This window comes from Maylandia zebra, linkage group LG7 (assembly GCF_041146795.1).
Source record: "Maylandia zebra isolate NMK-2024a linkage group LG7, Mzebra_GT3a, whole genome shotgun sequence".
In the NCBI taxonomy this organism is placed as follows: Eukaryota; Metazoa; Chordata; class Actinopteri; order Cichliformes; family Cichlidae; genus Maylandia; species Maylandia zebra.
In genome coordinates this window covers 50,183,095-50,208,310 of record NC_135173.1, presented here as the reverse complement: position 1 = coordinate 50,208,310, position 25,216 = coordinate 50,183,095, and the positions used below count along the sequence as shown (strand labels likewise).

Sequence of the window (25,216 nt, the reverse complement as noted above, 5' to 3'; positions counted from 1 at the left end):
CTGCTGACATTCTGCATACACCATTACACACTCACTACTCTGCACACTGTCACTTCAACAAATGCCACTTAAATGCTCATTGCACAGGTTTTTGCACAAACTGTAAATACCAACAATTGTCTTAAATTCTCTAAATATTTAATACTTTCTTATTTTGTTTGTTCATTTTTTCTTTATCATTGTTATTATTATTATTATTATTATTATTATTATTATTACTGTTCCTTTCTTGTTATTTTCTTCTTAAATATAACTGCACACTTTCTATATGCTCATGTGAAGCTGAGGAGCACGAGCCAAAGAATTTCATTATGGGTAAATGTGGCTACACTGTTTATCTGTATATGACAATAAAGGTGTATACATCGTCTGTGTCTCCCTCTATTCTTTCTCGTGTCCTCCCTCATGCTGTATGAGTTTTATGCCGTTTGCTTAGCCTCAAGTCAGTTTGTTCCTGTTCAGCTCAGATATTGTTTTTGGTTTTTGTTTCCTGCACAGTTTTACCAGTGTTAAAACAAAGCTGCGGTTTTGAGTTACGTCAGTCTGCTAAGTCCTGCATCTGGGTCAACCCTCTGTTTGCCACACACCCATTCACATGACATTATAGGGTTAATTTGTTATGAAATGATAAAGGATCAGGCTATTCCTGAACATGAAACTCCGTGTCTTCTCCTGACCAAGTGCTTCTTATGTATAACACACCTTGAATTTAAACATCTGCGCTTCATGGGATCTTGATAGTTTAATTTAAAATCCACATGGTGGTGTGCAGAGCTAAAAATCACAACACTTGTGTTCAATAACTTATGGACCTAACTGTAAATATAAGCAATAAAGTATACTATCTACTAGGTATACTGCTTCAGTTTTCTTCAGCACACATAAACAGTCAGTATTGCTGACATAATCATTAAATAATGAGACACTACTGAGTAACAACCATGTTTCACTAAATGATCCAGAAAAAATTAAGCAGATAAAAGAGTTAATCTAGAACTATGCATGAACAAATACTGAACATATCTTCCAGTTGGTTCTCCAGTTAAAAAAAAAGAATAGAAAGAAAAACACAGCATCCTGCACAGTTTATAGGGAAGTACTGAAGCACTCATTATCTACTAGGATGTCCTTTATTCATTTTTAGTACCCAGTTGTACCTACTGTAAAGTGATACTGTAGTCAGATGTTTTTGTAGCTGCCACTTATAATAGTCTATATACTCTATATCATGTAACTCCATAATTACATGATAGAAATAAGAAAAAGTGTCAAACAAAACAGGAATACATTGTTGGCGTTTCTTCTGCCTCCCTTTAAAGCATTGGGAAAACACATTCAAGTGATAATATCTCAAACAGGAAATCTGGTGGGGCAGGAGATGGCTTGCTTCTAGCAGCTCCTCTTATGCCCTGCATGAATGGAGACAACATGACGTCATGTGACTTTGTCTGTGTTAGGGGGTGGGGAGCAACCTCAGCCTCCTCTCCTGCACTGAATCTGTCACAGTGTAGAGAGACAGGAGGAACCATGAGGGCCTTTTTATAATATACATTCTCAGCTCCAGCTCCCCTTTCAGTGTAAAAAATGCATTTGTGTTGTCTGACGAATAAATCTGGCATGGTGCTTACATAATGAAGGATAATTAGTTTAAGCTGCAGCATTCGAGGCTGCCTTTGGTGGCTCTGCCAGATGTATCAAGGACTGGTAGCAGGCCAAAGAGAGTCAGTCTTATTCTGCTGAAAGCCTCTTCGTGCAGTCTGCCAGGTAGGTTATGAGCTATTTGATTTTGCGCACCAATTTTATCACACGTATTGTCATCGATGTTGTATGTTATACCTTGTGATTAGCTTGTCATTGGTATGTTATTTCTGTGCTTTGCTGTGTGGGCTAGAAGAATCATCAGATCAGGATGATTGAGCTCATGTCTGCAGACGTCCTTTGCATTGCAGTCACATCTCATGAATATTTTGTGTGCCGTTAAAAGCTGGGCAGCTGTTTGACCATCAATGCCAGTGCTTTAATGTTTAACAACAAAAACGCAGGCAAGAGTCTCGGTGGCAGCAGCACACAGACCGACAGTTGGGCCTAAACAGAGGCCTGGGCTATTTATACATTTTGTTTCTGTGTGTTATGTATCACTGGGGAAAAAATGTGCAGGATCAGAACATGGACATCAGCGGTGATCCTGTGTTAACATCATTTATTGACTTATATTTGTGTTCTGTAGCGTAAATATATGAACACGGTGCACAAAATCAGAAACTTATTATACGCTCGCGCTCATTTCCTTTTCCTCCATTTCCTCTCCGCCTCCCCCACCTCCCTGTGTTTTTGCCTCCCTCTCTCGCTCTCTTCTTTCTCTGCACCAGCTGCTGCTGTTTCAGAGCCAAAGTGGAGAGTCCTCTCACCATCTCCCCCCACCCCACTCCCTGCACAGGCAGAGACAAAAGGCCTGGTTCGCCCGCTGAATACTCCATCCGTCCCTTCATGCACGGCCGTAGTGGTGGTGGCGAGGGGTTCAGGATAATACGAGGCCTGGGCTGGGACTGAAAGCTAGGACTGACCCAGGGAAGGAGAGTGGGAGGAGGGGGAAGGGAGGGCTGAGGATGGAGGGTGGAAGCTGAAGTGGTTGGGGCTGAGTAAGGGCAGGTGCTGAGGCCTCCAAAGGAAGACTTTTTTCCACTCAATATCTCTCAGAGTGGGAAAAAAAAATCTGAGAAGGGTATGCCAAGTTTACCTTTTCATATGTACATATATATATGCATGACAGTGCATGTCTATGTCCCTGTGCGTCTCTGTGGGGGTGTATGTGGTGGTGGGGATGGCACGCGATTAAATTTTGGGAGGAAGGTGCATGTGCGGCCTGTTTGCCCATGTTTACTTTTGTTTACACTTCCTGTCATTATATCACAGTGATAGGAATAATTCTGTTAGGGGCCACATCAAAGTCTTCAGTTTTCAGAGGGGTTACTATCATGATTGGGGGTAAAGTACTGAGGGATGGGTCTGAGGAACAGGCCAAGGTTGCAGTATAAGATTTGGCTACTATCCTTATTGTTTAAACTTCCTTCTTCTTCTCAGTGCATTAGTAAGCAGCTATCATAAAGACTCATTTGGATGTCATTTTACCATTTAAGTCTTGTTGGCATCTATTACTTTTTTTTTTCAACATCTGTGTTCAAACCAATCATCATATTCTTCTCCATTATTTGTATTTTTTGGCTTGATTTCAAAGCTGTGCAAGCAACCAGACTAGTGTCCACCTGTGAAATGGTAATAGCTCAATCCTTGTTCTTTTATAAAATCTTTGACAATGTGGACCTGGTTTAGTGAGAATTGTTGCAGTGCTTCCTGGGAGGTGAGCACACTGCTTCTGTCTGCAGCAGAAGGCTTTTATGCTGGGTGACCGGAACCAGCTGAAACCGGTTTGAGGCAGTCAGAGTGCTCACAGGAACAATGCTGTCTCTGTGCTCCATGGGGATAGAGATAGCCTAGGCTGCTTCATGGCAGACCATCACAGCTCAACCATAGCACAAGCACAGACCCCGCTTCTCCTGCTAAATGCTGGCTGGATGTCCGAGCGCTAGCGTGCCGAAGCACAGCTCAGTGTGAGGGGAGCAGTGAGACTTGGGAAGGGACGAGTGCAGTGGGACGTGGCTGGCTGGGAGTCTTGAGAATCTGCAGCCTAGATCCTACCTCACACATACACACACATGCATACACATAGGAGCATGCTTTATCTGTTGTCTGTTTACATGTCTGTGTGCTCGAGTGGTGCAGAGAAGGACGATTTTTACCAAGACCACCATCACTCACCAGATCGCGGGATGTAACCTGAGCCTGTATTCTGGGCCTTTGCCTGGCTGGGAAGAAACAAGACTTTTTTCTTTTTTTTTTCAGGCAGGGTGGGGTGGTGGATGGCTTTTGTGGGTTAGTAGTATTGTGACTTTGTTTGTTTCAGGATGGAAAGAAGGAAGGAAAGAAGGTTTGGCTAGTGGCTGGAGAGGGACGGAGGCAAGAGGGTGAGGAGTTGCTGATTCACTTGCATGTTTCCTCTATTATTTATTAGACTTTAGTACTCTTTTACACATTGTGTCGATTTCAAGTGCTAACAATGCACGTCTATTAAACTGGTGTTGTCAAGATGGGTTCTATGTTGTGTATTTGACATATTTGCCTGCATTTAACCTTCACTTGGTTTCTACGTCAAGCTGTTCTGCCTGTCATGGCTGTGAATAGCTGTTCTTTCCACCAGGCCTTTCTCCCTCTGCTGCAGCTTCACACAGCTCAGCAGCCATTTTTTCCCTCACTGCATATGTTTCCTGCCCTCTCCCCCCATAAGATTTCTCCTTTTCTCTGTCATTTCATCACCAGCGAACAATATGGATTACATGGGGAATTCTTTATTTTGCAATCCAAGTCCAGGTTAAAGGATATGGGTCTGTCTGTGGAACTTTGGCTCCTGTAGATTTGGATGAAACAGCAGCACTGATTCAGCTGCACGTACAAGCAGAGCAGCTTAGCTGTCCCTTTTGTCCCCAACACTCATAACAGGCTACATTCAGACAGGCCCAATCATAGCTAGTTTAAATTGTTTTTGTAATAAAAATAAAGGCTGATTCCTAAAAAATAAAAATGTTCAAAACACAAAACATTTCACCTGACTGCCAAGAATATGTTCCTGATTTGTATTTGATTATGATAAACAGACACATAGTGTTCCTGTTTATATTTAAACAAATTATTTAACTAAGCCAATTTATTGTGAACATTTTATTTCATATTATTCAAGACAAAATTTAGCTGAGCAGTGACAACTGAAAAAGGAAAATCATATATATATATATATATATATATATATATATATATATATATATATATATATATATATACATACATATATATATATATATATATATATATATATATATTAGGGGTGCAACGATATTCGTATCGATATTGAACCGTTCGATACAGTGCTATCAGTTCGGTACGCATATGTATTGAACAATACAACATTTGTAATTTATTTTATCAATTTTCCTTCTGACGATGCTGTCTGTGTTGAGCGCTCAGTGAATCTGCGTTTGACTACTCCGCCTAGGCTGCACTGTCGAGCGCAGATCCACTGAGCGCTCAACACAGACAGCATAGTCAGGAGGAAGAGCGCAGGGCAAGCTAGCAAGACAGAAGTTAAGCTCTCCTTGCAAGATGGACCTCCCCCACCCTCATTCAGATCTGGCGTTTGGAATTATTTTGGTTTTCATGTGACGTATGACCCTGAAGGTAAGCGAGTCATGGACTAAAGTAAAACAGTATGTTGGATGTGCCATGCAATGCTTAATTACATTGGTGTGAACTAGTGTGTTAGCGCAGTTAGCTGTTAACGTGTTGGCCGTCTAGCCCCATGCACGGGGCGATCGGCGGTAGCTCGTTAACGGAGATTTGCCGTGTTGTGGCGTTAAGGTCATTTCAACGAGATTAACCTGAAAGCACTAGTGGGAACACAACGAATATGACTGCACATTTACGCCGACATCATCCTAGTGCAAAGACAAAAACAACAAGCATGCTACTAACTTTAGCCGAATCATTTAGACAGCTGTTAGCACGTGATTCTCCTTATGCTGCTGAGAATATAGCCCAGAAGAAGCGGATAGTATAGCTTTTATTTTGGAAAGAGACATTTCTCTGTAATAAACTCTCTTTTCCAAAGATGAGTGATTCCTCAATCAGATACAGGGCTTGCAAAATCGCTAGCCCGACGTCCCGGAGCTAGCGATCTTTCCAGTCGGGCTACAAAAATCTCTCTGCCCTGCCTGTCGGGCTATTGTAGGAAAAATATATGTCAATGCTTTTGCATTCTTTCAGAAATGTAGCTGGGTAATTATGTCATTGGCATCGGTGAGCCACTGTCAATATGTGACATATTGAAATCGCGTTTGAATTTGCGCTTGTTTTTTTGCTTTCACTTTGCAATGACAGCACTGATCTGTGAGTGATGATAATTTGTGCACCAATTCCTCTGACATCGTCTTATTAATCGTTAGCTTACTATGCAAACATGACAAGTGAAATCTCCGGCAGCAAGCTTAAACATGTGAGAGGTTGATCGCGCAGAGAATCGCTGAGCTTATGTGAGTCAGTGTGTAAAAGTAGCAGTATATATATTTTAGTTCTGCTGAGCCAAATAAGACAGGTCAGGGTGAAGAAGTGACAGCCAAAGAAAAGCTTACCACAAAACGGAGAAGTTATGACAAATCAGACTATAAGGCAAAAAGAAAGTGCAGCTTTATGGTTTCATGGACAAAAGAATTTCTGTGGCTGCAATATGACGAGCTAAATAACCAGGGGTGCACATAAGTGGTCCGCAGGTGCGCATTCGCTGTCAAAATAAAAAACGCGCACAAGGGTTAGGGTTAAATTTAAAAACTGTACTTTTGAGTTAAAATATATATTTATAATTTTAATAAATGACAAATTAAAAAGGCATGAACATTTTTTTGTATCGAAAAAATATCGAACCGTGACACCAAAGTATCGAACCGAACCGAACCGTGAATTTTGTGTATCGTTGCACCCCTAATATATATATATATATATATATATATATATATATATATATATATATATATATATACATATATATATATATATATATATATATATATAGTTGAGGCATAATTCCATAATTCAGCAAATTCTTGACGAGAGCTAAAATTGACATAATCAGCACTGTGGTATAGTTTAAGTTTATTTCACTTTGACGAAAATATTATTACTGTTTTATTTATTAATTTATTTAATAACAAAGTGCTTTTAATGTCATCACAGCATCACATCTACACACTATGTGGATGGTGTGTTACAACCTGGTGTACCTGTCTAAAACTAGTTAGTGAACTTACTAAGTTATGACAGAAATAGGACTGAATTCTACATATTTATATTTAATGTATGAAGCAAACACAAATATAAATGGAACACATTTTCTTCCGTATCCAATTTTTTAAGACTAGCTTCATGCCATCATTGTATGACTGACCTGATCAGAATTCTTATATACTTGCACACTCTTGTAAACAGAACAATTACAATAGAGTTAAGGGTTGTAGCTCCCAAGACCAGCATAATAAAATGTTTTGATACTTTGTCTTTCTAGGGTGATCACCTCACTGGAACAGGAGCAGGAATATGGGAGATATGAAGACGCCTGACTTTGATGACCTGCTGGCGGCCTTTGACATCCCTGACATGGTGGATCCTAAAGCCGCTATTGAATCTGGCCACCAAGATGACCATGATGGACAGCTCAAGCAAACCAGTGGTGGTGTGACTAACAGTGAGAATGAGGCCCAACACCCCTCAGCAGCACATGATGTAGGTGTTAGTGTCATTGTGAAGAACACACGAAACCTAGACACAAGTGACCATTGTGGGACTGAATCAGAGAGGGGTAGGCATTTCCACTCCCATTCCCGACTCCCTTCTGTTCACAATGGACTTCATAATATTTTGGTGTCCACAATACCAACTGGGGCTCAATACACGAAGAATGGATGTAAAATTCCCAGAGAGGAAGGCCAGAAAATGAACAATGAATCATGTACCTTCAATCAGTTTAGCCCAATTTCCAGCACAGAAGAGTTTGATGATGATGAGAAAATTGAGGTAGAAGACCCAGGAGACAAGCAGGGAGGTCACACAGCTAGGAAAGGGGAGTGGAACTCCAAATCTGCTAAAAGGGAAAGTCTTTCCAAGCCCAAAACAAATGGAGACCAAAAGCCTGATCTTAACAACAATAACAGTGGTACTTTTAGAAGTTGTAAGTTCAAGAATCTCTCTCAGCCAACTTTACCTGAAGGGAAACTTGAGGAAACAATGCCCAAGTCTCATAGCAAAGAGTGCCAAGAAGGTGGGCAGTCATCGGGACTTGGTAATCCATCCAGCCTTTCACAAGTCAAATCCAAATCCTCAACAAAACTTTCATCTTGTATAGCAGCCATAGCTGCTCTAAGTGCCAAGAAAGCTGGTGCTGAAGACTTAGGTACTTTGGATTCTCCTACAACACAACAAGAACCAGCACAGGTCAAAGAAAATTCAAGAGTCCCTGAGAAGCCACAGGATCAGGAATCAGCCATGGAGATTGCAAAGAGACTGCTAACAAGACAACCAGACAGCCCCTCTAGTGTGACTAGTGAACGCAGCAGCAAAGGTTCCCCTGCCTCAAACACAGACACCACCCCAGTTATCCCAAAGGTCAGGATCAAAACAATCAAAACCTCAACTGGACAGATCAAGCGTACAGTCACCCGAGTCCTTCCAGAATTTGATCCTGAGGGTCTGAAAAAAAGAGAGAACAGCACATCTGTCATGACAACCACTAATCCTAGTGCAATTTTTTCAACCACAGTATTAACCACCACAGGGGGACCTTCAATTGAAATAACCAAGCAAATGACAATTAAACCTGTTGCAACAGCATTCCTGCCAGTCTCAGCAGTCAAGACAGCTGGTTCCCAAGTTATCAACCTTAAGCTGGCTAACAACACAACGGTTAAAGCAACAGTCATCCCTGCTGCATCAGTACAAAGTGCCAGCAGTGCTATCTTGAAAGCTGCTAATGCCATCCAACAACAGACTGTCATGGTACCTGCCTCTAGTCTGGCAAATGCCAAACTTGTGCCAAAGACAGTCCATCTTAGTAACCTCAGCCTTTTGCCTCATACAGTGTCCTCTGCTGCCTGTGATCTCCAACACACCTTGTACAAACAGCCCCAACATCAGCAATCACAGCAAGCAAAACAGCAGACAATTCTCACCAGTCAGCAGTCAAAGAAAGTCTCTAGAGTTCAAGTGTTCACTAGTTCTCAAAGCTCTGTGGTGGATGCCTTCAATAAAGTCCTGAGTAGCATGAATCCTGTCCCTGTGTACATCCCAAACCTCTCCCCACCAACCTCAGCCTGTATCTCTCTACCCTCACTTGGCTACAAGTGCTTGGAGTGTGGAGATTCATTTGCTCTTGAGAAGAGCCTGACACAGCACTACGAGCGCCGCAGTGTGCGGATCGAGGTCACCTGCAACCACTGTGCCAAAAGTATAGTGTTCTATAACAAATGCAGCCTCTTGTCTCATGCTAGGGGTCACAAAGACAAAGGGGTGGTTATGCAGTGTTCACACCTAATCCTAAAACCCATCCCTGCAGATCAGATGATTGGTACATCAGCTGCAGGACCACACAGCGTTAATGGCACCACCACTACCACTCAAGCACATGCGCCTGCGGGTCAAATGCAAGACAAGGTATCTGGTGCTGGGAACCAACCTGCAGTGATTTCAGCTCCAAGCAGTGCACCTGTTGTGGCAGCCATGCCGTTGGAGGATGATGCATCAAAGCTCTGCAGGCACAGCTTAAAATGCTTGGAGTGTAACGAAATGTTCCAGGATGACAACTCACTAGCAATGCACTATCAACAAGCATCGGAGCCCAGAAGTCAGGTGTGTATGTAATGCGTAAATCACCACAGGATGTGAGGGAAGCTATTTTTGCCAACTCCGGTCAATTTGACAAAATCTCTACAAAAGCCGCAGAAAATACCATGCTATGAAAACACAAGGCATTCTATATAAAGGGTAGAGTGTATAGTTGACTGTAAATGCCAAGATACATGTAAGGAAGAAATATAAAAATAATTTAATCTGCAGTATATATTAATTTGCATTAATAATATTTTAGTTAAATAACATGATGTATTCTGGAAGCAGTTTTCTAAACATAGTAGGTGAAAAAAGTCAATTTTTTAATGTCTTTTCTTTATCCCATAGAAAACATGCACCATTTGCCAAATGCTTCTCCCAAATCAGTGCAGCTTTTTGTCACACCAGCGGATCCACCAGCACAAATCACCTTACATCTGCCCTGAGTGTGGTGCCAGTTGTCGCTCTGTCCACTTCCAGTCACATGTGACCAAAAACTGTCTGCATTACACTCGGAGAGTCGGCTACTGGTGCGTTAGAACTTTATAAACTTGTTTTTTTGTCTTCTGTTATGCGACATAGTTTTTTCTTTTTCAAAACATGTGCTATTGAGACCCAGATGTTTATGTGCATAGTGTGAAATCTGATTAAAATATGAAGCCACGTTGCACCATGATTTTCTGAAAGTGGCCATACACAGAATAAAATGTGTCTTGTTCTTGCTTTCCATTCAAAGTGGCACTTATAGTGTCATTTCTAATTACAGTTATTAAAACATCTGCAGCTTGACAATCCCATATCCCCAAAAGTGATATTATTCACAACAAAAATTACTGAGAAAAAATTAGACTGTCACAGTTGGAGTCACCCAAGTTACATGCCATTAAAAATAAAAGTTTGTCTTTGAGCAATTACAGTTCAATTATGACCCTGGTCAATCAAATTGTTATTAAAAGAACAGTTGGCCATGAAGGTAAAATCCGCAACGATGTAATACATTTTATTACATTCTTGGCCTCTTGATGATATTTTTACAGTTGATATGACTTGTAATTGCTTATCAATTAAGAGTGCTATCAACTTCATAGACATGACACTATGTGCAAATGCACTTTCAGAACATTTCAATTTTAACTTAAATTCATAAATCAGCTCAATATACAAAAAATTTACTTTTATCCCCAAGACCAGAGGTTAACAATCCCAAAATATAAATGTATTTTCTATTTCTGTGTGACGATATCTGTATTTCTACTTCAATTAGTACTTTAAAATGTGATTATAGAGAGATTTGTCAGGCTGGTCATTTCCCGCTGTTTCCACATACTAGTTATAGCTTCAGTCACATGCATAGTTGGTAACCTCATGTTGACCTCTGGACCCTGGGTTAAAGTTTGAAATCACAAGGTTTTCAGCTCAGCATATATTCTTCCAATTTCACTTTACAACTGTCCCACATCTCAGTTGCTCACAGAATACACACTTTTACTGATGGCTGCCTGGTGGTCCTGGCAACCTGTCTCTAGTCCAGCAGAAATGGGGCTTCAGCTATTGATTTCACATCAACTGCCAGCAACTGCTTTTTTTCCCTCATGACTAATGGTTGCTAAAGGGTTGCCAGCCAGTCTTTAGGCCTTTGTGACTGGGGCCTAAGTTAACTATCGTGTATTTTAATATTCAATATAAATCTTTATATTTAACTCCTAAAACACATTTATGCATATTTATTCATATATTTTACTATAAACTCAAGAATCAGGTCCAAGTTTGACACGAGTCTTTTGCAGACTAAGGTGCTGGACTTTTGATGGCACAAAGTCAATGACCATTTTGAATTCATATCAGCAAAGTTTCTGTTAGGAGAATGTGCTGAATTGATTCATAAAATGTAATTTGAGTCAATATCTTACCTGTTCTTCCTTTCTCCATTCTTTGTCCCTCCAGCTGTATCCACTGTAGTGTGATCTTTGCTGATGTCGCAACTCTAAAGTCCCACATACAAAGTGCTCACTGTGAGGTCTTCTTTAAATGTCCTCTCTGTCCCATGGCCTTCAAGTCTGCACCGGGAACACACTCACATGCATATACACAGCATCCAGGACTGAAGGCAGGCGAGCCCAAGTAGGTCTTCACATGCTGTATCTATCATCAAAAATATGTAAAATAGAACCTAATTCTGAAAATATTTTTGCAAAAATACAATCATTTGCAAATCACATAAGCCCATATTTTATTCACAATAGATCACAGAAAATGTATCAAATATTTTAACTGACAAAATGTACAATTTTAAGAAAAACATTATCTTATTTTGAATTTGATGGCAGCAACACATCCCAAAAAACTCAGGACACAGCCAAGTTTAACACTTTGTAGAATTACCACTTCTTTTAACAACTGTCTAAAAATATCTGGGAACTGAGGAGACAGTTCTGTGTCTTCTTTGTCTTATTTTTAACTTCATGATGTGGCAAATATTTTTAGCTTGTTAAAGGTCTGGACTGTAGACAGGTCTATTCAGCATCCAGACTCTTCTACTATGAAGTCACACTGTTGTGCATTAGTGCTAATTCCATAGGCACTAATGCATACTATCAGAGATGCGCTGCCAATCAAATGACATCCTCTCTTCTGCAGCATCCATGTTTTTCCAATAAGAGTTTTAAGTCCATTGTAAATGAGCAGTGTAGTCTGACAACCTGAAGATCGCAGACATGCAGTATTGAGGTTCAGCCTTGTACTTTGTGCACAGATATTTCTCCAGATTCTCAGAACATTTGATCATATTATGTACTGTAAATACTAAGATATTCAAAAGCCTTTACAATTTTACATTGAGAAACATTAATTAATTCTAAAACTGCTTCACAATTTGTATTTCTTGCAAATAGGTGAACCTTCTGACAAACTCTGCCTTTATAAGATACTTCTTTATACCAAATAATGTTACCAATTTGTTACCTAATTGGTTACAAGATACTCCTCCAGCTTTTTGTTTTAAGGGTTAGGCTTTTCCAGTCTTTTGTCCCCAATGTTGCTGCCATCAAATTCAAAATGAGCCAATATTTATCATGTATTTCCATTTCACACAGATTCCTAACATTTTCAGAGCTGGGTTTTCAAATTAATCTCAGTTATATACCCATATGATAATTGTTTTCATGGTTTACTCATCAACATAAATGTATGTAAGCTTTCTTTGACACAAGCACACGTCAATGTAACCCAATACCCATGTCCAATGCCTTTCATTATCTTTGCTGTTTCATCAGTAGTAGGATTTGTGTGTTTTAGATTTGGTGGCTTAGCTTTGGTTTGTTTTTTCCACACAGTAACCTTTCACTTACTTACTTACATCACCCATCATTAACAGTTCTGATGATATATACGCTCAGCAGCAGCTGTCCTTGACCCATTTGGCCTTAATGTCCCTCAAGTTGAATATTTCATACTATATGTAGTGAACTGGCACCAACATTAATTATAAGCATGATGTAAACCCAAAAGTAGCATTTGAACAGCTCCCATCCCTAAATACTTCTCTGTCTGTCTTTCAGGATGATCTATAAATGTTCCATGTGCGATACTGTGTTTACTCTTCAGTCCCTCCTCTACACACACTTTGACCAGCATATAATCAATCATAAAGTTTCAGTGTTTAAATGTCCCGATTGCTCCCTGCACTATGCACAAAAACAGCTCATGTTGGATCATATTAAGGTAGGCAAAAATATATAGTTTGATTTTTGTGCAATAGGATTAATTTTTGTATGAATATTTTTAACTTGAAAGTAAACATTTTACCGTAACTTCCAATTAATCTCATGAGTTGTACTTTAGAAATGTCAGACTGTAGATTTTTTACACTTTTTGCCCACATGGCTCATTTTCAGGCCATACATGGAACCTTGAAGACCACGGAGGGCCCGCCAAACCTGGGGATCAACCTTCCACTGAGCACGAAGCCCACTAATTCTAACAGCACCAACAGCAAGAGCCCCCGTAATAATAACAAAGCTGGTAGAAATATCAACGGTCAAAACAAGGGAGAAAAGAAACCTTCAGCTTTGTCAGTAAAGAAAAATAACAGTAACTGTTCAGAAGACTTGAAGAGCCCTCCCAGTTCAGGATACACATGTAAAGACTGCAATAGCCTCTTCAGTTCCAGGGAGCTCTTTGTGGTGCACATGAGGCGAGAACATGGCAAGGTAAATATCTGCCACTCTCATAAGAAAGTTTAAGATTTGCCAAATTATTGTGTGGATGCTTTAAGCATCCACACTATTGAGTTCCTGTTTCTCTTTATTCTTTATTATTATCTTTATTATTATTATTCTTCAAGTTGCTTCCGTACACTTTTCGCCGTAGAACTACTTCCACAATTTTCAGCCGATTTTCACCGTTCAAATTTTAAACTATTCTGCTATTTTTGCTCTTTCCGGCTATGACTTTTGCTATTTTTTGCTATTATACTTTTTAAAATATTCCACTCTTTTCCTTTAATTTGTCCCATTGAAATGAATGGGAAACTTCAGCAATTCTGCTAAAATTTGCTTGTTTTTGAAACTTAACTACTTCCTCATATTTTCACCTAGAACAACCATTCAAACTTTAAAATATTCACAAATTATTGGGCTATTCAGGTATGATTCAGCTTTTTCAAATCTTTTACTGTTTTACTTTTATGCCTCTTAAAGTTTTGAGTTGCAAAATTGTGATTTTTCACAAAATACATGCGTTGTTATGGTTGCTATGCTCTTGGCTTCCAGTGTGCCACTGAAGGATTTGCAGCCTTCTCTTCATGTCTGAACAACTGTTTGCTACTTGCTCAATTTTCACTCAACTTCCACAAATTATACATCAAAACGTAGGTATTTTTGCTGGCTTTCAGAAAATGTCACCATCATTGTTGTGGGATTTATAGAATTTTGGCAAATCTCCTCAGACTAACACAAGGTCAGAAAACTCTCCATATAAAGTGAATGGAGTTTGTTCAAAATCACCGCTGGATTTCTGTAATGAGAGGCATATTCGAATCGTCATATCTCCTTAATGAAGCAAAGTTAAGACATGAGGCTTGTCCCCGAATATCTTCAAACACTCCTGACGCTCACAATTCAAGAATTTCTTTCTTACCTATTACCGTTCTGAAATGAGTTGGACTTGTTTGAGGGTAGGAAATTTGTCCCTCGCTCAGATTTCTTCAGATTTCAAAGTCTGGAAATGAACCACTTTTTTCTCTCGTCATAACTTTTTGTTGGATTTCCACAGAGACCTGAAAATTTCCATGACTGTTCACCAAAGCCTGCTGTCTCTTACGGTGAAAGAATGATATCGATATTCCAAATAGATTTAGAGTTACAAAGCGTTGTTTGAGGGCAAGTCAAGGCAGTTTTTGCTTCGCTCTACTCAGTTATGGTGCATTAGAAGTCAAATATCTTTAATAATTCATATGTTAATGATAAATTGTTAACACTGGAAGATTCCCCCATCTCTTCTGAACAAAACGGTGTAAGAATGACCGCTCTAGCCCCTACGGTTAGGAAATTATGGTCATTTGTTTGAGGGGAGTCCTCACTATGAGAAATAGACTGCAATAATCCTGTGCCTCTCTGTGCTGCGTGTGTAAAAAGATGCACCTGTTTTGGCGGGAAAACGTAAACAGCCACTCTGATTGGTGGATTTAAATTCGGCAGCTCTCTCCCTCTGTGTGTGTGTGTGTGTGTGTGTGTGTGTGTGTGTGTGTGTGTGTGTGTGTGTGTGTGTGTGTGTGTGTGTTTAGTGGGAGAGAGAGGACCCTGCCCTTATTTGGCAGCATGTCATTGTAGGATTTAAATTGAATATAGTTAGACTGGTTGACTGGATTAGAGCCTGTGTTTGTGTGTCCCTCTGTGCATTTGTGTTTCAATAAGTTATTACTATTCTGCTAAATCTGGTACTTTTCGGTACTTGTGCTAAATACAGTATTTCTGCTAAATCATACTATTTCTGCTTTTCATAGAATTTATGCCTAATATAGTATTTCTGCTAAATTATAGTATTTCTGCTTTTTATAGGATTTGTGCCTAACATAGTATTTCTGCTAAATTATAGTATTTCTGCTTTTTATAAGATTTGTGCCTAATATAGTTTTTCTTCTAAATTATAGTATTTCTGCTTTTTATAGTATTTGTGCTAAAACATAGTATTTCTACTAAATGTAGTATTTATGCTTAATCATACTATTTCTATATATTTCTGCCAGGTCCCCAGGCAGCCAATCCTCTGTGAGGACTTAGACATTCAAATTTTCAAATCAGGGCCTGCACGGTTTCCCAGCCAATCACATATGTGTCCTGAGGCATTCAAATTTGCATATTGGGGCCTTCATGGCTTCTAAGCCAGCCAATCATATCTGAGGGTTGAGGAATTCAAATCCACAAATCAGGGCCTGCACAGCTTCCCAGCCAGCCAATCATGTATGTGGGCTCCAGGCATTCAAATTTGCATATTGGGGAATTCGTGGCTTCTAAGTCAACAAGTCATCCATGTCATATATCTCTAAAAATTCATATTTTAATGATAAATTGTCAACACTTGAAGATTCCCCCATCTCTTCTGAACAAAACGGTGTAAGAATGACCCTTCTAGCCCCTACAGTTAGGAAATTATGGTCATTTGTTTGAGGGGAGTCGTCACTATGAGAAATAGACTGCAATAATCCTGTGCCTCTCTGTGCTGCGTGTGTAAACAGAAGCACCTGTTTTGGCGGGAAAAAGTCCACAGGCTCTCTGATTGGTGGATTCAAATTCAGCAGCTCCCAGGCTGACCTAGAAACTTACTTCTCTCTCCCTGTGTGTGTGTGAGTGTGCGTGTGTGTGTGTGTGTGTGACAGAGAGAGAGAGAGAGAGAGAGAGAGAGAGAGAGAGAGAGAGAGAGAGAGAGAGTGTAAGCCTTTTAATGGGATGATCTCATTCTAAGATTCAAATTCAATATATTTAGACTGGGTGACTGAATTGGATGTTGTGTGTGTGTCTCTCTGTGCATGTGTGTTTCCTTATGTGTACATATTTGTGATTGTGTGGCTGTTATAGATTTTTTTGCTGATTTTTTTTCATTTAACAAGTATATTTGAGGGACCCTCAGCATGTTCAGCATTTTTTCACCTGTCCATTTTGCTTTTCCAATTTTTCTGTTTAACTTATTACTATTGTGCTAAATAATACTATTTCTGCTATTTTATAAGATTTGTGCCTAATATAGTATTTCTGCTAAATTACAATATTTCTGCTTTTTATACTATTTGTGCTAAAACATAGTATTTCTACTAAATGTAGTATTTATGCTTAATCATACTATTTCTGCTTTTTATGGGATTTGTGCCTAATATAGTATTTCTGCTTTTTATAGGATTTTTGCTCAAACATAGTATTTCTACTAAATGTAGTGTTTATGCTTAATCATCCTATTTCTGCTTTTTATAGGATTTGTGCTTAATATAGTATTTCTGTTAAATTATAGTATTTCTGCTTTTTATAGTATTTGTGCTAAAACATAGTATTTCTACTAAATGTAGTATTTATGCTTAATCATAGTATTTCTATATATTTCTGCCAGGTCCCCAGGCAGCCAATCCTCTGTGAGGACTGAGAAATTCAAATTTTCAAATCAGGGCCTGCACGGCTTCCCAGCCAATCATATATGTGTCCTGAGGCATTCAAATTTGCATATTGGGGCCTTCATGGCTTCTAAGCCAGCCAATCATATCTGAGGGCTGAGGAATTCAAATCCACAAATCAGGGCCTGCACAGCTTCCCAGCCAGCCAATCATGTATGTGGGCTCCAGGTATTCAAATTTGCATATTGGGGAATTCGTGGCTTCTAAGTCAACAAGTCATCCATGTCATATATCTCTAAAAATTCATATTTTAATGATAAATTGTCAACACTTGAAGATTCCCCCATCTCTTCTGAACAAAACGGTGTAAGAATGACCGCTCTAGCCCCTATGGTTAGGAAATTATGGTCATTTGTTTGAGGGGAATCCTCACTATGTGAAATAAACTGAAAGAAGCAGGTCTATGTCTCTGTGCTGCGTGTGTAAAAAGATGCACCTGTTTTGGCGGGAAAACGTAAACAGCCTCTCTGATTGGTGGATTCAAATTCAGCAGCTCCCAGGCTGACCTAGAAACTTAGTCCTCTCTCCCTGTGTGTGTGTGTGTGTGTGTGTGTGTGTGTGTGTGTGTGTGTGTGTGTGTGTTTAGTGGGAGAGAGAGGACCCTGCCCTTATTTGACAGCATGTCATTGTAGGATTTAAATTGAACATAGTTAGACTGGTTGACTGGATTAGAGCCTGTGTTTGTGTGTCCCTCTGTGCATTTGTGTTTCAATAAGTTATTACTATTCTGCTAAATCATAGTATTTCTGGTACTTTTCGGTACTTGTGCTAAATACAGTATTTCTACTAAATCATACTATTTCTGCTTTTCATAGGATTTATGCCTAATATAGTATTTCTGCTAAATTATAGTATTTCTGCTTTTTATAGGATTTGTGCCTAACATAGTATTTCTGCTAAATTATAATATTTCTGCTTTTTATAGGATTTGTGCCTAACATAGTATTTCTGCTAAATTATAGTATTTCTGCTTTTTATACTATTTGTTCTAAATTATAGTATTTCTGCTTTTTATAGGATTTGTGCTTAATATAGTATTTCTGCTAAATTATAGTTTTTCTTCTTTTTATAATATTTGTGCTAAAACATAGTATTTCTACTAAATGTAGTATTTATGCTTAATAATAGTATTTCTATATATTTCTGCCAGGTCCCCAGGCAGCCAATCCTCTGTGAGGACTGAGACATTCAAATTTTCAAATCAGGGCCTGCACAGTTTCCCAGCCAATCAAATAAGTGTCCTGAGGCATTCAAATTTGCATATTGGGGCCTTCGTGGCTTCTAAGCCAGCCAATCATATCTGAGGGCTGAGGAATTCAAATCCACAAATCAGGGCCTGCACGGCTTCCCAGCCAGCCAATCACATATGTGGTCTCAGGCATTCAAATTTGCATATTGGGGAATTCGTGGCTTCTAAGTCAACAAGTCATCCATGTCATATATCTCTAAAAATTCATATTTTAATATTAAATTGTCAACACTTGAAGATTCCCCCATCTCTTCTGAACAAAACGGTGTAAGAATGACCGTTCTAGCCCCTACGGTTAGGAAATTACGGTCATTTGTTTGAGGGGAGTCGTCACTATGAGAAATAGACTGCAAAAATCCTGTGTCTCTCTGTGCTGCTGCGTGTGTAAACAGATGCACCTGTTTTGGTGGGGAAAAGTGCACAGCCTCTCTGATTGGTGGATTCAAATTCACCAGCTCCCAGGCTGACCTAGAAACTTGTGTGTGTGTGTGTGTGTGTGTGTGTGTGTGTGTGTGTGTGTGTGTGTGTGTGTGTGTGACAGAGAGAGAGAGAGAGAGAGAGAGAGAGAGAAAGGCTTTTAATGGGATGATCTCATTCTAAGATTTAAATTCAATATATTTAGACTGGTTGACTGAATTGGATCTTGTGTGTGTGTCTCTCTGTGCATGTGTGTTTCCTCATGTGTACATATTTGTGATTGTGTGGCTGTAATAAATGTTTTTGCAGATTTTTGTCATTTAACAAGTATATTTGAGGGAACCTCAGCATGTTCAGCATTTTTTCAGCTGTCCATTTTGCTTTTCCAATTTTTCTGTTTAACTTATTACTATTGTGCTAAATCATACTATTTCTGCTATTTTATAAGATTTGTGCTTAATATAGTATTTCTGCTAAATGTAGTATTTATGCTTAATCATACTATTTCTGCTTTTCATAGTATTTGTGCTTAATATAGTATTTCTGCTAAATTTAGTATTTCTGATTAATTATAGTTTTTCTACTAAATCATAGTACAGTATTTCTGCTTTTTATGGGATTTGTGCTAAAACAAAGTATTTCTACTAAATGTAGTATTTGTGCTTAATCATACCATTTCTGCTTTTTATAGGATTTGTGCTTAATATAGTATTTCTGCTAAATTATAGTATTTCTGCCAAATTATAATATTTGTGCTAAAACATAGTCTTAATTTAAAATTACAATATTCATAGTTCATCACAGTGTCTCTGGTAAATCACAATATTTCTGCTCTGTTGTACTATTTTTCTAAATCATAGTGTTTCTGTAATGTTTAAGTATTTTTGGCTAAATATATTCTTTCTGTTATCTTATACTATTTCTCCTAAATTCTTGTATTTTTGAGAAGTTATCATGTTTCTGGTAAGTTACAATATTTCTGCTAAATTCTGCTATGCTATTGTATTTCTGCCAAGTATTATGTTTCCTCTAAGATATTGCAGTTCTGCTAAGTTATTCCATTTTAGCAAAGTTCTTTTGCTTCTGCAAAGTTTTTACAATTTCTGCAACTTTTCAGCTTTTTCAGCTACTTTTTGCATACAGCTTCAGCTTTAAGCATCCACACTGCATTTTCGCAGGAAATGCAAATTTTTCTAGTTGTTTTTAAGATTTGCTTAGTGCTGATAAATGAGTTGAGCCAGAAATGGAAAGCATTCACCTTCTTAGTGAAGCACATTGCCACTGCAACCAACATGTTTCAAAAGGGGAAATTTTTAAATTGAAGACAAATGGTCTTCATGGTAGTTACCATTTTCCATGCAAACAACTCCGAACGAGGTTTGCAGTGCAGCATCACATACCTCTTTGCAAGCAGTTTCACCTAGTGACAAAAGGCAACTTCCTGCAACTACATACCACTGGGTGCAGGACTACACCTTTTTCCCTAGCATCCAGTGGTTACTAGGGGCCACTGACCCTAGGTCAGGTGCTTAGGCAATCAATGCCACAGCAACTGCTAGCAACCTCTAGCAACCGCTTGCAGCTGGTAGGGAATACTCATTTTCCATAGCAAATGGTGGTTTCCAGGCAGTTGCCAAACAGTCTCTAGGTCTGTATGATTTAGTCCTCAGATATTCTTCCCTTCCCTCTGCAGATGTTGAAAAAGCACCCCTGTCGACAGTGTGACAAGTCTTTCAGCTCCTCCCACAGCCTTTGCCGACACAATCGTCTAAAACACAAGGGCTTGCGGAAGGTCTACACCTGCCCGTGAGTATCACTTTCTCTGCAACTGTTTGTGTATGCTTACATTTCCTGAGCAAGTCTCACTCTGTAAATGAGCAAAAGTAAGAAATTATTTGTGTCCATGGTCTCCATGACCAACTCACATTTTTTTGTAGGGATTTTACAGGTTTACAAAGTTCAGCATCAGAACAATGCAATGTGCCTTGTACGTAGTAAAGTCTGAAATACTTTTTTAATGTGCTTTTACTTTTTTAAATTGTGATTTTACAGGCACTGCCCAGCTCTCAGTCAGCCCTTTACTAAAAGAGTGTTGCTGGATCAGCACGTTCAACTGATGCATGGAGTTAAAGATGTAGGAGGAAAGACTCATAACATGGAGGCTTTACCTGACAAAGAAAAGGTACTGTGGAACAATTTTAGAAGGAAATCACTTCTTTGTTTTTCATGACATCTCTGAGCTAACTTTCATATAATGTCCTTTACAGAGCCTCAGCCCCAAAAGGAAGACAGAAGATGATGAAGGAGATCCAGGGCTGAACTCCAGGGGCACTATCTCGCAGCCACTGAAGAGGCTTAAGGTGAACATCCTCAAAGTTCACAAGTGTGCTGTCTGCAGCTTCACCACTGAAGATTTTGCTGCGTTCCAAGAGCACATTCCTCAGCACAAGTCTGACGGCTCATCTTACCAGTGTCAAGAGTGCGGCCTGTGCTACACCTCCCACCGCTCACTGGCCCGACACCTCTTTATTGTCCACCGGCTGAAGGAGCCTCAAGGCCTTGGCCGATATAACGGACGGAGCAAGGAAGATGAGGAGAGTCAAAGAGAGAACCAGTTCGATGTTACTGATGAGAACAGCGATGGGACACCAAACACTAAATGTAAGGTGTGTGGGAAGATGTTTGAAACGGAGGGAAACCTGAACACTCACATGAGGACACACGGGATGGCATTCATAAAGGCAAGGAGACTAAGTGCAGCGGAAAAGTGAAAGAAAGACACTTTTTACTCATTCCACAATTCAACTTAAACAGCTTGTTAAACCTACAGTACCTCCACTGACTGTGTTTATGTTGTAGGTACATCATGCAAATGCAGTGGTATATAACATGTATACAATACAAACTAAAAAGTGTGTGATATACATCAAAGATCATTTAACGTGTCTGAGGAAATTGAACAAAGTTTCTGGTAAAGATGTTTCTAAAGCCTTACATAGAACTTTTTTAGAAGAGCCTTTTATGTGAAATAGTTTCCATAGTTGTCTTCTTGCTAGGACCAGATAATGTATGGACAATATATTCTAATGGGATTAATCCTCATACAGTCAGCAGTGTTCTAAACTTTCAATGCCCAATGAATGTCTGTCAGAAAAATATATCAAACTGTGGGAAGCTTCAGCTTCCCCATAGCGCAGCTAACTTGATTTGAAATTGTTTTTGAAAATTCACGGAGCCCTTTAAGACTTACCTTCTACAAAAAGACCGCACTTCTTATAACACACCCAGAAGAACACATGTGCAGTAACTTTGAGCTGGAGTAAAAGTAAATATCAAACAATTCAGGACAATCGGTTAAAGAAGCAGCTTAGTGTCATTTGAATTTTCATAAAGTGAGCTGCTAACATATCAACAAAGTTTGGAATATGGAAACATAAATATGTGACGCAGCATACAAAAGCTAGGCGAAGTTGTTCTTTTTTTTCCATTTTATGTTTCCTAAAATTTCCTAAAACTTCTCGATTAACATGCGAAAAAATATATATATTTATTTTTGATTATTTTCTATGAGGTTTAACTTTAGTAAATGATCAAACATTCAATACAAACTTCACGAAGCATACAAGTAACCGTCAGTCGATTACAATTCACAGGCTAGAGACAGAAAAAATATTCAGCATCACTAAAGGGAAAATTTCGTTGAGTATCTGAGTTGCACTCGTATGCCTGAATTACACTTCTGAGGCAAATCTACGTAGCGCCTGTGTTTCAGAAGGGTTTATGGTTACAACACTCCTGCAGATGCAGATTTAACACAGAAGTATAAATCCCCTGTCAGGCATGTGTAGGGTGACCATATTTTGATTTCCAAAAAAGAGGACACTTGGCTCAATCATGAAGAACTTGCTTAAAGAAACATATTTAAACGGCACCTTCTCTGTGCGGTTATTGAATTGTGAAATAAAATATGCCATATAGGCTTTTACAAGTCAACAAGTGCAAAAAAAAAAAAAAGCCTCTGGAATTAAATAATGGTACAGATAATGGTATGCCTCATCTGCATAGGAAAAATTACCAGTACTGGGTCGGTACGAGGGAAATTTCTTTTGCAGTTCGTCTGAAAAGATGGACATGCGCTTTGGGATCTTTTAAACATCATTAGGTGCGTTGCTGCGCGCTGACTGTCCCGTCTGTGAGTGCAGAACAAGCGCTCACAAAGCAGCAGTTCGGGGATGGCGTCACACACATGGGTCCTCTGTCGGAATATAGGAAAACCCGGACATTTTTATCAATCACGAAAATCCCCCCTATCAGAACGTGAAGAGGACATGTCCGGGGAAAAGAGAACGGTTGGTCACCCTAGGCATGTGTGGCTGTGCTGTGTTTGATTTGAACTTGAGCTGAGAGCTTTGATGTGAGGATTTGGGGGTAACATTGCGCATTGTTTATATGCAGTTTATTCATCAGAAGCACTTACAGAATCTGTATTTGTCAGACGGTGAAGTTAAGATAAACACTGGCGATATCGTAAAGTCCCTTTCCTGTGCTGCGTCACATATGAGTTCAAAGCTCCCAACTTTACTGATCATAAAGTCAAACTTTACTATATCCTTTAAAGACACTTGTGGGCCAATTTTTTTTGGAAGTATTTTATAAAGGATTGTGATATTTTTTTAAGTTGATGTTTCATTACTGTCTTAATATACTGTAACTGGCAGCTCTTTGAGATTACAATTCACTTAAAATGTTTATTTACCTAAATATTGTAAATATGAGACAAAGCACTTGACTTCCTTTGAACAGCAGTCCTCTTTACAGTATATTGGCGTAATTCTAACAAGAGCACAATAACATTAAAATTGTAAGGACACTAGAGTATCATTTAATTTGCTGCCTTATTGTGTGGATGTGAATCTTTTTTCATTTCATGGTTCTTCAAGTTATGCGATGTTATGTTCACTGACAGGAATTATACTGAAACAAACTTCTGAGACATAAGAAAACGTCTATGAATGTACGCTTGGCTGTAAATAGGCGACAGCCAATTCAGTGAAATAAACACAAGATTGTTGCTCATTGTTTTCTTTGGTCTCAGCCTTTCCCAAACGAAAGCCTCACTTTGTTTGTTGTTGTTGTTGTTGCTTTATAATGACAATAAGACTTGAAATGTCTTGCGCTGTAAAACTGCATGCGAGAACCAGTCTGTTGATTAGAATGTGTCTTGCTGCCACTGCTGCCATTTTTAAACATTTCTGATGCTTGTAAACAAAATTGTTCTAAATGTTAATAAATGATGTCTGTTACACAGGAGACATCACCTCTTCACTGGGGAAGAAATCCTGTCATGATCATCCTGATGTACCTGATTCTGCTTAATATTACTATTAAGACTAATGTCTAACAGCCAGATTGATATAATTGTACTCAATGATAAAAACAAGTAGTTCTCTGATGAGCCACGCTCCCAGTAATACTTAAGAGTCAGGTGAAAAAGAAGGAAACTTTTAGCCACTTTTAGCAGAAATAAGTTTAGGGCAATCATTTTCTGCATGCCTTTATCAGTCTCTCACTTTGTTGTGGAAACATTCTGGCTCACGCTTGTTTCACAGTTCTCTTAAGGTCCCACTACAGCATTTCAATCTGCTTGACATCTGAGGTTTGACTTTGCCATTAAAATAACTTTATTCTTTCCTTTTCAGTCATTCTGCTGTTGATCTGCTGATTTGTTTGGGACCATTGTCCTATTGTGTGACACAGTTTGGGGCAGGCTTTAGCTTTCAGACAGACGCCCTCACATTTGCCTCTAGAATACTTTGGTACACAGAGGAGCTGATGGTCAACTCAGTGACTGTAAGAAGTCCATGTCCTGTGGCTAGAACACAAGCCCAAATCATCACTCCTCCACCACCGTGCCTGATAGTTGATATTGGGTGTTTGTGCTGATTTGCTGAGTTTGGTTTTTGCATCATGTCCAAACATCTCCACTTTGTTCTTGTCTCTCCAAAGGGCATTGCTCCATCAGATGCAAGAGTCAGCTATTCTGCAGTGTTCTTTTTATATAGAGACGGACTTTCTCGGACAGCCCGTCTAAACATACTCTTTTAGTCTTTTTCTAATTGTACTGTCATGAACTTTAACATTTAACATTCTAACTGAGCCTTCTTTTTTGCATGACTATACGTGTTACATCATGTTTTTGTTTAAAAATATAAAAATTTCAACAATTTCATCACTTATTTCAACACTAAATCCAGTAGCTATCAATGCAAAAGAATCACTGACATTTAGAAAAGTTTCACTCTGCAGTTCCCCTCGGCTTTTGCTTCATTTTTAGTATGTTGTGGCACTTTGTTATGGTTTGACTTCCTGTTACATAAATTAAGAAAAACTATTCTTTTACTTTTATTGATTGCCCT

The 25,216-nt window shown here is 39.0% G+C and overlaps 1 protein-coding gene and 1 non-coding gene across 7 annotated transcripts in view; one reads left to right on the top strand and one right to left on the bottom strand.

Annotated features, from left to right (window-relative positions):
* Positions 1 to 25,216, bottom strand: part of LOC101479326 (gastrin-releasing peptide) — a 35,152-nt gene that overhangs the window by 6,149 nt on the left and 3,787 nt on the right. Inside the window, exon 2 of the transcript XR_013099520.1 lies at positions 11,388 to 11,619. This is a non-coding gene — a transcript (gastrin-releasing peptide). The remainder of the gene's footprint in view (positions 1 to 11,387; positions 11,620 to 25,216) is intronic.
* znf532 (zinc finger protein 532) lies at positions 1,510 to 24,146 on the top strand. Of its 6 annotated transcripts, XM_012918732.3 has the most exons (11): positions 1,510 to 1,764; positions 2,370 to 2,722; positions 3,962 to 4,022; positions 7,163 to 9,498; positions 9,826 to 10,007; positions 11,422 to 11,598; positions 13,035 to 13,197; positions 13,371 to 13,685; positions 20,494 to 20,606; positions 20,853 to 20,982; positions 21,068 to 24,146. In XM_012918732.3, exons 4-11 carry the CDS (start codon positions 7,195 to 7,197, stop codon positions 21,569 to 21,571), a joined length of 3,888 nt encoding a protein of 1,295 aa, XP_012774186.3. In that variant the 5' UTR covers positions 1,510 to 1,764; positions 2,370 to 2,722; positions 3,962 to 4,022; positions 7,163 to 7,194; the 3' UTR covers positions 21,572 to 24,146. The 6 variants fall into 6 exon arrangements, with proteins under 6 accessions (XP_012774186.3, XP_012774187.3, XP_004549710.3 ...); XM_012918733.3 differs by lacking the exon at positions 2,370 to 2,722; XM_004549653.3 differs by lacking the exon at positions 3,962 to 4,022.

Coding starts and splice junctions, on each gene's coding strand:
- znf532 (XM_004549655.3), top strand. CDS start 7,195: ATGGGAGATATGAAGACGCCTGACTTTGATGACCTGCTGGCGGCCTTT. Junction 13,686..20,493: donor TGAGGCGAGAACATGGCAAG/GTAAATATCTGC, acceptor TTCCCTCTGCAG/ATGTTGAAAAAGCACCCCTG. Junction 20,607..20,852: donor CGGAAGGTCTACACCTGCCC/GTGAGTATCACT, acceptor GTGATTTTACAG/GCACTGCCCAGCTCTCAGTC.